General features: G+C 34.7%; 1 protein-coding gene across 4 annotated transcripts in view; it reads right to left on the bottom strand.

Moving 5' to 3' along the window:
* Window positions 1-601: 601 nt before the first annotated feature.
* The window catches only part of LOC100569770, a 64033-nt gene continuing 46682 nt past the window's right edge, over window positions 602-17952 (bottom strand). For 2 of the 4 annotated variants that reach the window (XM_008182116.3, XM_008182117.3), the window contains exons 3-6: window positions 12771-13123; window positions 6586-6759; window positions 4306-4493; window positions 602-1714 (exon numbers count right to left, since the gene is read on the bottom strand). In XM_008182116.3, the coding sequence (XP_008180338.1) occupies window positions 1606-1714; window positions 4306-4493; window positions 6586-6759; window positions 12771-13123 (824 nt within the window). In that variant the 3' untranslated portion in view covers window positions 602-1605. The remainder of the gene's footprint in view (window positions 1715-4305; window positions 4494-6585; window positions 6760-12770; window positions 13124-17952) is intronic. The other 2 variants (XM_003240241.4, XM_003240240.4) reach the window with 1 other exon arrangement.

The raw sequence follows: 17952 nt of genomic DNA, 5'->3' as shown, positions 1-17952 counted from the left end.
CAGAGATTATGTTTGTGATAAAAAAAACCTCTTATTGACCGCGACGACGGCCTCCCCTCCCCTCCTTTCCAACCCCTAACAGTAAGAGAATTCGTCGAAAACTCATAACCGTCACAATAGTAATATTACGACAGCCTCCCTGGACCGACTATAGTAAATCGTTGCCCCGATCGTATAAAAAAAAAATAAATAAATAAATAAGAAACATCGTTCAAAATGTAATCTTCAATAAGTAGAAAAGGAAAAAAACCCATAGAAAAACGCTTTTCGTTTGTCTCGTAAAATAATACTCTAATTAAGCACAGCACAATCGTTTTTTTTAATAAATATTATTATAATATCATTATTCGCCTTCGAACACATCGCGGTACCTACCTACCTACATATATAATATATATATGACACGAATTACACCCACCCCCGTCGATAAAAGCTAATTAGGACTTTATATTTTTTTATACTTGTCATAATATTATCAACATATTATTAATTACAATCTAATATTATTCGCTCGTCGTAACAATCATCGTGTATCGTTATTGTTGTTGCTGCTGCTGCTGCTGCTGTTGGGGGGGGGGGGCACCCACATTAACGATTTCTGTTTTTTTTTTTTTTTAATACAATATCCCTATTATATAATAATATACTGCAGATATCATAGATTATAATATATATATAGGTATGTAATAAAATATGTAGGTAATACGACTCGTCACTTGAACTAATAAGATTGTCGTCGAAAGCACGCGGCGGCGGACCGTATAAGATATTCGGAAATAATGACAATAATAATATATTATAATATCTTCATAATAATTATGGGTATATGTTTACAAGACATAATATTATTGTTTTACGCCACGGTCTTATTATCGTGTATACAAAATATGTGATAGATTTGGCCGCCGTGTGTTTTCAACGGAACCTCACGCGTATGAGATGATGTCACAGGTAGGTGTTATGAAAGTAACGGATAAATACAATAATAATATTAATTTGTACCCCGCGTACGCACAGTAATTATACAATAAAAATAAGAAAAAAAAAACGTTCAAATTAACTAAATCACTATACATACTATATATCATATTATATGTGTATGTGTAAAAAAAAATGCAATCATATAATTGCACACTTTTTTACCATACACACATGAGATGTATTTTTTTTTTTTTTTTTATATATAGGTATCACATATACGATGGATACACGCGGGGATTTTTTAGATTTTATACAATATCAAATAATACGCGGGTATATTAGAAGACTGTTTGAATATAGATGTATGCGTGCTTGCGTATGTGCGCGAGTTGTTTATCTTCCTTACGCCACAATAATTATCATTATAATAATGTTACAACAATACAATTAATAAATTATATGTATACATAAGACGTGTGAGTGTGTGTGTGTGTGTGTGTGTGTATCGTATAAAACATTATACACGTACGAGCGTTCGTATATATATATAACGTAATATATCGTATTTTCAGCGGTCTCTGCAAATGTGTAGCACCTCATATATATATATTATTACACAGGTATAATGTTTATCGTAATAGTATAGACGGTTAGAGACAACTTTATAATAACATTATTATTTCACTATTGGCTTAGCGTCTGTTTGTCTACGTGGCTCAGACAGGGTACCATGGTCAGACTCGACAGACTTTGAATGTTGTCCACCTGCGGGAACTCCGTTCTCGGCAAACACCTGCAAAAATACGTACGATATATTATTATAGGTAGGTACACATTGTAAAAGAAAATAATGTATTTATATAGGGCGCGCGATGAAAAATATCGTGTGGTCTATAATAATAGACCGCGATTGCGTTATTGTACAATATGCACGTTGCACATGCACATGCACGTGATATGTACGGGCTGCGGGTTGCAGGGCGCGATAGCTGCAACAGCACCGACTCGCCATAACAAACAGTAATGAAGTATGTATTTGGATAGGTACTGAAATACATTATCGCGACGTCGTGAAATCGATAAATGTTTACATAATATTATGTTCGCACACATCGATGAAGTATGAAATGAGTTAAAAATCAGAGTTTTTACATACTCCGGGAATATTATTAAAATTTAACCGATGTAGAGTTCAAATTTTGTTGTTTTTGTTCGAGGTACTTTTTTTGGTAAATAAACGTACAAATATCTTTTATGTAAGCTGAAAAAATCCAAACAATTGTCTCTAGAACATCGGTATGAATAAGTTCATAGAAATCACGGTAATATTCGTAGTTGTTGTTGTATATATAGGTATAGCTGTAGGTATATAACTGTTTAAGTACCTACTTTGAAAATAAAAACTCCTTTCGTAATGATTTAAAATTTCCAGTTATTATTCTCAAGGATCTCGAATTTTAATAAAACGCCTTTCCCTACCCATATGTATAAAGATTATAATTGACATGCTGTTTTTTATTTTAAATTTTCATTCCAATGAAATGTATTACACTATAATTACACGGTTTGCGGTTGCATTTAAGCCATTTTGATAAACAGTGTAGGTAGGTAATTTTTGGATATTATTATAATTTTCAATTTGAACACAATAGACATGTATAATAATTAATAACATACTGAATCTAAATGAATCGCTCTTGTATAAAATACCTCTAAAATGTTCTCAATTACGACGAACAGAAAATTTGTCGACGACGTGATTTCATACTTGATGGAGTGCGCGCGTGCAGTGAACTGCGCCAAAGACTGCACACGTCTGTTTATGTTTGAATATAATATAATAATACGTAATGTGTACAGGCGTATTATAAGCATACAAATTTTACGACTTATACGGGAACCGTATTTCGGCGGTGGCGTCTTCTGGCGTGGAGGATATAATATTAATCGACCGGTGGTGTCGCGCACGAATAAATTCCGAATGGAACGTTTCAAAAAAATTTACATAATATTATTTAAAACGTATTTATTATGACACGTGCACTTCCCATGTCGTGTCTTACAACATCACACGACGATGGCGTTTCAAATGACCCCGGCATAATACGAGTGCCTAAAATATATACAAATGTACCTATGTGTGTGTGCGTGTGTGTGTGTGTGTGTACGAGGCGCGGCGATACTGTTTTTCCACAACCAGTTTCGCTATTAAATTCTTCGGCATCTCGATATAGCCCGGTATCTGAAATCTTTCGGCTTCTCCTCAAACACAGTTCGTTTTTATTTTCTTCGAGACTGGTCGATCCCGCGAGTCGATAGTTGAAAATACATATGTATATTATATTATATGCGTACCCCACCTCACTCCCCCCCTTTTATACATGAGCGCGCGCGCGCGCACACACACACAATCGTATTTATGACTTTATTATACCACTGGAGCCGGATTATAATATTATATACCTACAAGGTGATATTCTGTTAAACGCACATAAGACGCTCACATACTTTTTCGGTCCGTGCAGTCTACCTATATGGGCAGTTTATAAAATAATATGATATACTCATTACGATTTTGTAAGCTATATATGGTACCGGCACACATATTTTGTTCTATCGTTGTGTTTAAGTAGCCCGAAAGAAACGACCGCGCGTCAAAGAAAGTAAAAATCGTTCGGATATAACTATACATTCGGAGTGGAAAAGATTATTGTGGAAATCTAACGTCCGAGTATATAACTAATAACTACCTACGCGTTCTGCAGGGGCGTTATATAAAAGGGTTGACGCGTTCGATGGATGATGTTATAACGTCAACGGCTGGCAACTATACAGTATACTATTATGTCATGACATTTCGACGGTATCGAAACACTTATAAAACAACAGACGAATTTTCCGCATATCCTGGACATTCATATGGTTTTCCTAGTATAAGGACAAACTGGTATACGGCGGTCGACATAATATATGTGTGTTGTTGGATTATAATAGAAAAACCCGGGTTATGCGGAATCGTAAATTACTCTAACAATCTCATATAACTTATCTTACAATATTAATAACATGACATATTATATCAGGGATGGAACATTTTTCTAACATTGCGTGCCAAAAAAGAAGATGATTTTTTTTTTTTTGATTTTTTTCTACGTGCCATTATGAAAAAAATTGTACAACAAAGAAGAAAACAATTTTAATTTAAATGTAGTTATCGAGAGATTTAATAGAAAAAATAACATAACCGATCATCACACATATAAGGAACCCTCGAAATTTTTTCGAGTACCATGTTGGGCACGCGCGCCACGGATTTTCCATCCCTGACATGTATATTACATTATATTAAGTATATAATTGGTTTATTAATATGTATATACGTACACATACCTCGAGGAGACGCTATTACATCTCGTGACCGAGTCCACTTCGGACAAGGACGTGGAGAGGGACGTGAGACCTGCCGCGGAACTGGACCTGTGAGGCTGCGACAGTTTCCGACACTCCGCAGTCGACGTCCATATCGTCCGGTTTGGAGGTCCCCTGATGCACTTTTGGTAGATCTCTCGTTCCTGCGGGAAACACCACATTAATTATTGTTCGATACTAGACGACAGCAATAGACGTAATACAATACAAAAAAATGTTCGCATTAAATCTCAATTTTACGTTCTAGAAAATATTTCGTTAGACAGAGAAAATGTTTTCAAATGAAAGTTTCGCTGTATTTACACTATATATAGGTACGCGTATAGGTATTGTGCATGCAGTACATTGTAGGGTTGACGGTGGTGGTAGACTAAAATCCTTCACCACCCCTACGCGATTAGACGTGTTGTAGACCGGCTAATTGAATAACAATCAACAACCCACCGTGAGCAATTTAATTGTGACGTTATACACTAATTACGCTAATTATTTCTGTATGGGTAATATTGATTAAACAATAAACATAATATATAGGTACTGTATTAGGAAACTTTGTCCAGTTTTTCTACCATTTAATTTTTTATTAACTTTGTAACTATATAATATATTATATACTGACTAGAAGTCTGACCTAACCTTGAAAAAAATCTCATGTACGCCAACTATAATATAGGAAATAGATAGATAATATTATACAAACCGTAAGTACCTACTACTAGTTATATTGACTGCATGATGGTGTTTCGGTATCAATAAGGGTAAAAAAATGCAAATATGAACTATTAATTTCTAAGATTATTCATCATACCGCAATACTGACCACCATACGGCGACGATACCTCCTAAACGCAATATTCCGTTTTCATTCTTTTCATTAGGAGAGCCACTCCTATAGCGAACGTCGTCAGTGGTATTTATAACTGTATACGCCGACAAAGACGATTAACGACATTTATTATTATTAATTAAACGGGTACCGCCGCACACATCAGATAAGTCGATGCTTTTATAGTTGATAGTGTTGTTGAAATAGGCGGAGTGGAATCATTTTTTTTTATTTATTTAAGTTTTTTATGCCCGCACATAAGAGGAATAGAAAAATAGTGTCGTTTTCGTTGTCCAAAGAAAATAAATAAAATTTTATGAGCTTGTGTTAATTTTTCTGTTATGCCACTCTATCTACAGGAATTCAGTCACATACCTATGTATACTGTATACAAGGTAATTTTTTATTCGCCGTGAATGCTCACCTCCGCCTAATTTTTCTTTAATAATGAATTTATCATTTTTCAAAACTTTCAAGAATACCAATAGTACTATAATTTTTTTACTTAGATTCGTTACGCCATTTAAGGAGTGTATTGTGGCGATACCAACTTATTTTTTTCAAATGGGAATGAATCGCCGATTTTTCTCAAATTATTAATCAGACGACTATTTTGAGAATGTTTTTTCAATCTCAATCGAAATCCAAACAAGTAGTTTTTGAGTTATTTAACTTTGAATATTAAGAATAATCGGTCTTTGGTCATGGATTTGGATGATATAGGGGTTATAATGATTTTAACCAATTTTAAAAATTATTATTAATTAATATTGTAATCCATAAAAATTTTTTAATTTGTAAAAATTGCCCAAGGATTATAAATATTATAATTTCCAATATTACATCTCTTTTACGTTTTCTAAAACTATTTTCAAGGACAATAATATTATCCTTGGCATACATTTTAATAGCTCAGATACTGCTTGTTAAACATTTTTTTTCGATAGATCAAAATGTTCAAAAAACAATTTGATTAACAATTTACTGAAAAAGAGACGTTCACATAACCACAGAATACTCCCGAGATTGGATAAAAATCTATATAATGGAAAATAATTATGGTCCTCGAGTGCACTTGAAAATTCCAAAATATTCATCATTCGATCGAGTCGTTCATTTTTAAGGGGAAAAGCGGGGGTGAGCTATGATTGGCGAATATAAATTGTCCTTTATATAATACAATATATAGAAGACAGAGTATAGAACATAATATATAATTACATGTCTGGGACGCGACGGAGAGCTTATATAACGGGGTCGTAGTTTTTTATATTTTCTCATAAAATCTTTCGCGATTGGCTGGTATAGGTACCTACATGTCAACGGCGAAGTGCTTATTTTTTTTTTTGTCGAGCACAATATCAAAAACATTAAAGACAATTTGACGACGGTTATTATGTTACACGTACTTGTTCGGAATTCCGCAAATGCAACTTGGCCATGCTGCCGTACGGGTACTCCTCGCCGTCCGGCAAATGGATTCGCGGCGGCATGTCCAACTCCAGGTCCGTCCGGACCGAGTGCAACCGGACCTGCCGGTCGTGTTCTCGGGACAGACCGTTATTGCTCCGCATCGTCAACATCTGCAGCAGAAAAACGCGGTAGATCAGTGTTAACGTTGGAAAAACAAATTTATTTTGATATTATATTATTATATTGACAACGAGCGCACGATATAAACGCACTACAATGATATGTATATACTATACGAAAATATTATATTGTAAAAACGCGCAATATGTGATTGCTATATTCGACATACCGGTCGAATGCATATTTTTTACTTATATAAACAATAACGCCGCGATTCTGACTTTGCGCCGCGAGACGACCCGCGATCGCCAGGCGTTAAATTTTATGAGTAAAAATCACATTTCATAAATCTTATAATTTTAATAATATGCGACGGTTTCGATAACACGCGTATATTATCATTATCGGGACGGGTCGTCGTTTTTCACTTCGGACGAGACCCGGCGGTCACACGCTCGTCACAAATGCCACACGATCGTCGTCGCTGCCGACCGACAACCATTTCAGACCGCACTCTTTTTTTTTTTTTTTTTTACCCCGAGACGTGCGTGCGACTACTATTATTATATCATTATGCGTATGCGTACATAATAACACAATAATAATAATAATATATTATAATCATAATAATAATAAAATATTTTATATTGTGCACACCGGCGGCGACGGCGAAACGTACACGCCCGAGTGAAAACCGTTACTCAAAGGTCCCTCCGTGATAAAAAAAAAAAAAATGTATATACATATATACACTACTGCACACGCGTATACCGTAAAAATATATTATCGTCCTTTCCCTTTCGGCGGTGGGAAAACTCACTCGGCGGCGGCCCCGCGAGATGCGACGCGTCCCGCGCCGAGGGAGCGGAGTGCCCCTGCAGCAGCAGACAATATGAAAGGGGGGCACACACGCACGCGCGAGTTTGTGTGTGTTTGTGCGCACTTGTGTGCGTGCGTGTGTATTTACTATACTATGATCTCCCTTTCACACGACCGTTTATTTTACTCTTTTTTTCCCTCTTATTTCGATCCCTCTGTCACTCTTCCCTATTTTTTTTTTTTCGTTCACCCTCCCCGTCAGTCGAAATTCGTCATATTTCAGTAATTTCTGTGTAAAACGGAATCGTCCGCTGCAGTCGCCGTAGTACCCGTATATTATGATAATAATAATAATAATAATAATAATATCACGAATATCATGCGCGCAGTACTTGGGTACGACGTCTGTTGTACACGTTACATGATATTATTATTACATGCACACGAGTATAAAGCATGCGCGCGCACGCACGATTAAACCAGCTCGGAATAATCGTAGTCGTGCTCTGTTCCTCCTAGCCGTATACCGCGGAAAAACGTCCGGGGCAGACTCGAAAACGATTAGGAGCCACTATACAGGGCGATTGTCATTTGCCGTGAAACACACATTGTTTCGAAGAGTCAAAGAGGCTATTTGTTCGGGTCTCCGCGTAAACAGATTAAATTAAAATATAAAAACCATAACGATGTGGGTACGTACTACGACTAGGCCCTCACTTTTTTTTTTTTTTTTAAAGCACGAGGAGCAGCGAACTCTTGAATACCTATACAGAGACTCATTCTATATATTATAGTATTATATTATAATGTACATAATAATATATTATGTTTGAATAGGTACCTACACTATATAACGAGTCCATCCAATTATTTTGAACGTTATTTTTCAGCTACCGTCGCGGCGGTTATACCGCGGCGTGAAAAATGTATTAAATATGATAATGTACGCAGGCGATAACATAAAAAAGCAGCTTTTTCGACACCACTTTCACAACTCACTCACTTTCTATATACCTCCAATGGGTTTTTGTGCATATCAAAATTATTGGACATCGTGTACGAAATCAATCGATCGACATAAATGCCAACACATAATATTAAACTATCGCTTACACGTTATCGTTTGCAAATCAATCGGATAGTAAAACGTTGTAACCTCTCTAAATGCTAAAATAATTACAGAAGTTATAATAGCATTAAAGCGACGTCACTGCAGCTTTGCCGTTGCCTCGTCCGATTATTTGATCTTAAGCTTATGCTCTTTTACCGCGAGGTGATAATATTATTATTAGAAACGGAAACCACGGCCGTTTTCAACAAATATTATTATAATCATTTTTAACTATACGATACGAATTACACGCTGACCTAGTGAGGTGGCAACGAGCTCGAAGAGTCTATAATTATTTCTTTTGAAAACTTTGTTACACAAACTTTACACAACTAGGTCGTTTTATATAATATAAAATTTAATATTAAAGCTGAATGCATTTTTAGTAAGTACCTATACTATATGCGTGCAACCGTGGAACATATTGTATGTTATACGTAATATTATTTAAATATATTTTACCGATCTTAGTAAAGTGATAGTTTTTCACGATACTTAGTATATTATATACTATGTATTAGTTAACAGTTATTATAAAAATTAAATTACTGCATATTATATTAGCTGGAGTCGTGTTGTTCAATGCCTATACGGCAGGTTAAAATTCTGAGAAGAATATTATTTTGAAGGAAAAGCAATTTTTTTTCGAAAGAAAATATACAATCTATATCGTAGACATAATAAACTATGTGTGGGTTAAGAAAACAATAGAACATGAGTCATATAATTTTTAGGAATGAAACCACCCAGCGATGACACTTTCATTAGTTTTGAAGAAAAAGCAACTACCAAAAAATATATATAAATGTATTCGATTCTTTCTTCGCACTTGGGTTGTATGCAATAAATCTTAAAACTGAATTGGGTCAAAGTTAATAGTCGTCGAGTGCTTTTAAGTTTTAAGATGGCGAAAATGGAGTACGTCGTATACAATATAATATATAGCTATATACGTATTCGAGGTACGTTTTTCAAGTCCTTAAAGCATACGTAAATACACTCATTATTCGGTATTAAAAATCTTTTTATATAATTTCGGTCTCAAACATCGCAATACGATGAAATTCGTTTTTCAACTAAATAATAAAACCATTCAAATGGCAAATATTAATTCTTAAACACTAAATAATGCATAAGTACCTACTACATTATAATATATTATCATATAGCTTTATTGGTATATAATGTTATATAATATACATAATCGTAAAATACTAAAATGTATTTTCCTCGTATCATTATATGGATTTATGCAACGAAATTATCGCAAGTAATAATACCATTTTGTGGCTTTTATAAGATATCATTGGTAAAAAAACACAGGAATAATTTAATTATATATAAAAATTAATTGAATTGTATTATTTATTTAAAAACGCTTTATCGTATCGACTATATACGTTGATTATTAATTGACAATATTATGAACATTTCGGGTGTATTTAATCTGTTTTTTTTCAACAACTAACGAAAAAAGAATTTTTACAATAAATTATACATTGGTTTGTCCACATATTTATAAATATATATAAATTTAAGATAAATAAATAATTCACACAGATATATATTCGTTAAAACGCTCGTAAAAAATCTTCATTTCCTTTAACATTACATATACGAAAAAAGAAAATTGATGCTTTACGTGCATGATGTGCATTTTGTCAAACCATTAGGCGTCGTCTGTCGGAGAGTGTAAAGGTGTAAATTTAAAATAAAAAAAAAAAAAAGTTATCGATTGTCAAAAAAAACTCGTTTTATGGACAAACGTACGGATAACTCGTTTTTATAACAGACAAATAACTGACACGTGTATAAATACATATATATATATATATATATTAAAGATATTAAATACACAATTTATGTATAGGAAAGACTGGTCAAAGTTGGTCAAGTGTTGTTCTAACTGGTAGGTAGTTGAATTTCAGTTTACCTATACTACGTTGTATATACGATAGTTTCTAAATAAAGTAACATACATCAAAAACATCGAAAGAAGTACAAACCAACTAGTCGAGGCGAACTTGGGCGACTGAAACAAGTTCATGTTAGTTTTTCCTCGACTTTTTTGTTATACTTTATCGTAATAAATATTATATAAACAACAGCTGTTATATCAAACGCACGTTTCATTAATCTGACAACGATACCTAGGTACCTATAATACCAACCGCCTCTTTCGAGTACGTTACGAACTCTTGAAATTTTAGTAATAACAGATTAATAATAGACTTATTATAATATAATATATCATAACAGTGCGAACAAACGCCTATTATATAATATTATCAAAGATTTAAAATACATCGTCTATTGAAAGCTATTCCGTAGCTGTATTCTCAGACTATACACCTACAGAGATATTAATAAATACCCGATTTATGTATAGGAAAGACTGGTCAAAGTTGGTCAAGCGTTGTTCTAACTGGTAGTTGAATTTCAGTTCACCGATACTACGTTGTTAGTTGTTACGATAGTTTCTAAATAAAGTCGCATGCATAAGAACCGTCGAAAAAAATACAAAACAATACTATAGTCGAGACAAAGGCGGGCGGTCCCAACGAAGTTCATGTACGTTTTTCCTCGATTTTTTTTGTTATATTTCATCGTAATAAATATATTATATAAAATAATAGCTGTTATATAAAACGCACATTTTATTAATTCAACAACGGTTCCTAGGTATACCTATACCGCCTCTTTCGAGTACGTTACGAACTCGTGAGATTATAGCCGTGCAGATTATTACAGATATTTTATAATAGACTTATTATATAATATCATAACAACAATGCCTATTATATATCTAAGATTTAAAATGTATCGTCTATTGAAAGCTATCCGTAGCTGCAATCTCAGACTATACACCAACAAAGATATTAAATACACGGCTTCTAAACAAAGTCGTATGCATAAAAAATCATCGAAAAAGAGTACAAAGCAACTATAGTCGAGGCGAACTTGAGCGGTCCAAACAAGTTCATGTAAGTTTTTCTTCGATTTTTTTTTTTATATATATTATAAATTTATAATTAATAAATATTATAATATAAAATAACAGCTGTTATATTAGACGCACATTTTATTAATTTGACGACGGTACACCTAGGCCCCTTTCGAGTAGGTATAACCTACGTTACCAACTCGTGAAATTATAGTAATAACCCGTGCAGACTATTACAGATATTTTTATAATATAATATCATAACAACAATGTCTTTTGTGTATCTAAGAATTAAAACGCATCGTCTATTGAAAGCTATAGTCCGTCGTTGCATTCTCAGACTATACACCTCCGTACAGCCATAACGTCTCAGTGCAGCCGGAAACCGGAGAGACGAGCGCATTCCTCCGATACATTACGATTTTCCTCTCGCGATATTATATTATTATTATATAACATATAATATCCTATACCGCCGGACTGACGCGGAGCATTCGTGGGGAGCGGCGGTGGTCTAGTGTACAGTGTGGTGCAACGGGAGCAGGACGCGGAGGCGAAGGAGTCTGAGGAGGAGGAGGAGGAGGAGGAGGCGGTGGAGGCGTCGGTGTCTATAGCGTACGCGTTCGTCGTCATAGTCGCACAATAGGAGAACGCGGCGGCGGCACGCGTGTGAATCTGGGACGACCCATTTTAAACTTGGCACCACCGCAAACGTCGCGCGCGGCCCTTCGCCACACACACACACGCACGCACACAAACACACACACATACACACCATTTTTACGTAATATATATTATTATATATAAATATAAACACACACACACACACACACACACACACACACACATATTTGATCTGTATAATATATTATATATTATATACATGCGGTCTACTATTAAATACACGAGCTCTAGCCATATGACCCTATCATAATCAATACATTTGAATTCAACCGCTCGGGCGCGCTACGTTGCCAACACGACTGCGGTGAATAAATGACCGTGCGGCGGCGGCGGCGGCAAACGGTATATACGCCGCCGACGCCGACACCACGCGCTGTCGCCCGCCGCCTAGGACGCCTACTACTACTACAACAACAACAACAACAACAAAAGCCGAGTTGACTAGGCGACCGAGCGACTACCGAACGCGGTCCGGTCGGGGGTGGATGATAGGGTGCACTTACGGCGGTTCGCGAGGACGTGCTGCTACTATTACAACAGCTGCCGCCGCTACGACGGGCACCGTCCGTGGCCGAGAGCGGTGGTGCAGGCGATGCGATGATAGCCGCCGTCGTCGTCGCCGTCACAGCCGCCGCCGCCGCCGTAGTCGTCGTCGTCGTCGTCGTCGTCGATTTTTTCTTCTTGGTCAGCGGTGGCGGCGGCGCGGTAAGCCTGCGGTGCGGCGGCCCGGGCGCTGCCGACAGACAGGGCACGGGCGGGTTGTATTGTTGATTGTAGTGATGCAGCACGCAAGTGAGCAGCCCGACAGTACCCAGCACGACCACCGTCACCACCATCAGTACCATCACCGTTCCAACTGTGAACAATATACCAATATAACGTCGGACATAAGTGCGACCGCAGTGGAGAGCGAGAGCGCGGTCAGAGGAGAGCGATGTGCCGAGGGAGCAGCTACGATTTGGCGAAGCGAGACGATTGTGATAATATTATCGTCAAAATATTATAATGTTTTCGTATCATATCAAATCATTACAATCGACCGGAACAAAAATTAAATATAATATATAGCGTGATATGTAATATTACCAGAAAATAAAATAAAACATTAGATTGTCGTAAGTTTGATGTACAAGTACAATTTAGTAAGAATTATTATGATGGTAGTTCTGGTGTTGTACTACCTACTTACAAATTAAATTTAGGTATTTTATAATTTATAATTATCTTAAAAAATGCATTATAATAAAAAAAATTATTCTGTTTGTTACCATATGTAAATATACTATGATAACATAAACAGTTAAAAGAAATTAATAAATAAAAAGTTTAAAAATAAAATAAAAATAAAAAAGTAAAAACAACTTTAAACAACGGTTAAATAATAATAATAATAATAATAATAAAAAAATAATAATGAAATAATAAGTTCATATTAAAGTAAACTCGCTTCGTCTTTTAAATTCTTGAGTATACTTAATATTTTTTTTTTTTTGTTAGAACTTTTATTCGATTATTCTTTTAAACAATTGTCTCGTGTGTTTAACATGTCCAATGGTCGTGCTGAGGTAGGTTTCGGTTATCACAATATTATTATCATCGAGACTTGAGAGAATATATTTATTACTATTTAAGGAGCTCGCAATAACTATTATACGACGGGCGGCGTCTAGTGCGCGCTCACTATCTATTTGTTGTTTGCATTCGAAACGCATCTCATCTGTCTGCGAACTACAACAACAATAATAAGTAATAACATAATAGTACACAAGAACGGTTCCGTGTACTCTGTTTGCACACTACGGGCGAACACGTTAAGTGTTCAAAAAAGTTGATTTCTTTTGACTGGTACGGTGTAATATATTATAATGTTTTAGAGGGAGAATGTAAAATACGGTACTATATATTATTATATTGTTTATTTTGTTACATTTAACAAATATTTCGTAGACGCGGCGACCGCGTCAGAATAAATATCAAATTGTTACGCGAGCGAACACAATAATATACCACGTCGTTACAACAATGAGCTGGCTACATTATAATATTTACCACCTACGCGTATATTGTACAAACATATATTATTGCGGAAAACTGTGATCGGGAGACAATGGAAACGCGAAGAAAGAAACTGTACTAGGTCTTGTATACTGCTATAGGGTACTATAATATAATGGGCGTGTATAATAATAGTAAAGTTACCAGTCGGTATTGCGGCATGTAGTAATAGGTAGGTAGGTACTAAAAGGAAACAACAAATAAAACATACAACTCTAAACCTCAATTGTTCGTAGGTACACCTAATAGGTATAGGTGGTACATACCGCGTGTCCGCGAAAACAGGGTACGCTGTATACCTAAATATCACTCGGTAACCCTATACATAATATTTTCGAGTTCTGTTTACGGGACACGGAACCAGACCGTTAGATCATCAGTCTCCCGCAGACGGAATTCTAAAATAATATGTATAGGGGTTTGAGTAATATAGGTAACAGAGCCATAGAGCGGTGTACCCAGTTTTCGCGGACACACAGTAAAATATTACATAATATTTCGACAGTTGTATACGCATTATTATCTACTAGGTATATAAGTGTATAATAACACGTATGCGATTTGATGAGAAGACTTAAAACAGTTAAACGACACTATGTAGGTACATCGCTGTCGTCGTTGCATCACGGACGTGCGTGAGTGTGTGCAGTAATATCGGATGGTAAATATTCGCGAGAGTTCGTCGGCACAATACATTAATATGTTACTATTATTGTTTATTCGCACGGGTCGTACACGGCGTGCTGTCTGGAGCCAACCCGTCCTTGAGGTTTTTTTATTTAGCGATCGAAATAATAATAGTGATAATATACACAAAGACAGAGAGAGACAAACACGTAGCCATAATAATATTATATAATAAATGTACATTACAAACACGATATTATCAATCATAATATAGTTCACATGATGCGTAAGTGTGTAGGTATATAATACATTAAATGATACGAGTAGGACTTTGGTATAGATTGTAGGTATCTGCATCACGCGTGAGCTAAAAATAATACGCATTCAACTCTCGGAGTGACTCAACCTTGATAACTGGACGAAATCCTCGACAAACAAAAAAAAAATACCTCTATCCAGATTACAGACAGCCGCGTGACCAATATCCGATGCACACTATAACACATCTTTACACTCTTCCGACAACAACAACACTATAACATCATTGCAAATCATAATATGATATTATTACTCACACCGATCATCCTAGAAAAAAACACCCAGGCGCCACCTTGATCAATACCGCAAACTGAATTAAAAGCCATGTGCGCATGCGTTGGTATAGTTGATTGATTTATATTATTATATTTTACATACATTCAAATAGATAAACAATGAGTATAATATGCGACATAATTTATTTTCACATATTCACAGATTATCGGTCTAATATAGAATACAGAGAGTTTTCGCTAATATGTGCTTCAAGTTATCGGGATATGGGTCCATCCTTAGTGTAAAATCTAAATTCTGAGTGTAATACGACACGCACTCGGGTTTTGCATCTAATAATAAACCCTTCAATAATAATAAAACAAATAATGTATACTCGGTGACGGCGTTCCACCAAGCATGCTCGTATCCATTTTTCCCTTAAAAACATTTAGCTTAGTCTTTAGACATTATAGTCTTCGCTCAGAATCGTTTTTCGTATACAGGGACAATGGTTTTATATATTAATTTGAAATTTGAATTCAAATTCAATACATTCGTTTCAGTGACCCACGCGATACCAAATTAACAGCAGAGCAGTATCCACCTTTTATTATGGTTAAAAATTGTAAATTCTTGTGAAAAGTTGCCAATTTTTGAGTTTTTTAAAATTAAAATAATATAGTATCATCACAATAGCTACTACCGAAGTAAAACGGCACGTGCATACCTAGCATACCTAGCTAAAGAAAAAAAGTTATTAGCTACTGTCCACGTATTAGCTTCTTACTATACGAAATACAAATAATACCATATTTCCAACGACTGATTTCTATACGTATCTTTACCATGAAAATGATATTATATTATTATGTGTAATTATTACATATTTTGAATTGTAGTTTATATTTTATATAGCAGTGTTTCTCAACCCGGGGGTCACCAACTTATTATTTAGGGTCGCGTACGAATTAAAATTGCGTGTATTATATGTATCTGTAAATATTTGGTATACATTTTGTTGATTAAACATAATTATAATATTATATGTTGTATAATTATATGTAGTATTATATTTTATTCTGTATACAAATACAATGCACAGTAATTTTCGTATTGATTATTAATAGTATTAAAATATATATATATGTAGGGAGTCGCCACAGTAAAAAGGTTGAGAAACACTGTTTTATAGTGTTGATAGTTTTTATATATTTTCACCACAGTCTATCTGAAAAGTTATTTTTTATCATTTAGTAATATTTAGGTTATTGTTTGTACATAAATAATTTTAAACCAACATAACATACAATAGGCGTTATAGATTAAAGTTATTTCGTATAGTTATTATAGAAGACTAGAGGCTCATTGCAATATTACTGTATATCGATATTTGCGTATTCGCGTACTTGTCTGGACGTCTTGACGTGTTTGTATAACTAACTGGATGTCACTTTTTGCATGCAGCTTTAATTATTGATCTGGCGACTGACAATTCAAAGATGACATTCTGATATATTGTTAAAAGTTTCCTCAGTTGTGTTCTATAGGATGTTTGACGTTTGTTTAATAATTTTCAAGACGTTTTTGAGGACATATTTTGTTAACTGTGATGAAGTAAGACACAAAAATCTCTACTTAACACGGAGATCAACATTTTGGCAAAATTCGTATAGGTACTTGTTTTTTTACTTAATTTTTCTTCGCCTATATTTTCAATAACAGTTTTCATTGAAATCGCCTACATCTAGGTACCTAACTCCTTATAAATATCGGTACTATAGCAGAATAACTCAAAGTTCTAGTTCATTCTCAATTATATTCGTTTTTTAACTTCCTATAGTCAGTGCAATTTTACTAAAATATAATGCAACCGTATAACATAATATACATATTACATATACCCAATTATTTTATTGAAATTTAGGTCAATCGCTATTATATTTTGACAATTAATATAATATATATAATATTTCAATACTTAATCACGGAGCAATCTTCATTGATAAATAATATTTTTATTCTTTATCTCTGTATTTCTTTATTTATTAATTTTTCATCTCATTATTCCAAACACAAATATTATGTCAGTAAATGTAAAATACGAGACACATGTGTACGATTATATAAAATATGTATAATATATATTATCTATTATTATACTGCCACAGTACCAAAATCCTGCAGTCGCGTACTCCATACCGAATATGCAATAATATATATTATATCATAGGCATCAGTATAATATAATATAATATTATCGTCCTTTATGGGTCATTCGTCTACATAATAACAATATAACAAATCAATAATACGCTTTGTTCCGGCATAATATACTGCAGCTGTATACGACGTGTCCACAATAATATAATTTCATATAGGTAGGTACTCATTATAGCCATAGGTGTACATGCGACAGCAACCGTGTACACACGACCGGTGTCACTCAATAGCACTCGTTTTTGTATCGTG

Source organism: Acyrthosiphon pisum, chromosome A3 (assembly GCF_005508785.2).
Source record: "Acyrthosiphon pisum isolate AL4f chromosome A3, pea_aphid_22Mar2018_4r6ur, whole genome shotgun sequence".
Classification (NCBI taxonomy): Eukaryota; Metazoa; Arthropoda; class Insecta; order Hemiptera; family Aphididae; genus Acyrthosiphon; species Acyrthosiphon pisum.
The sequence above is the reverse complement of the archived record's forward strand: the minus strand, read 5'-3'. Positions and strand labels throughout refer to the sequence as shown.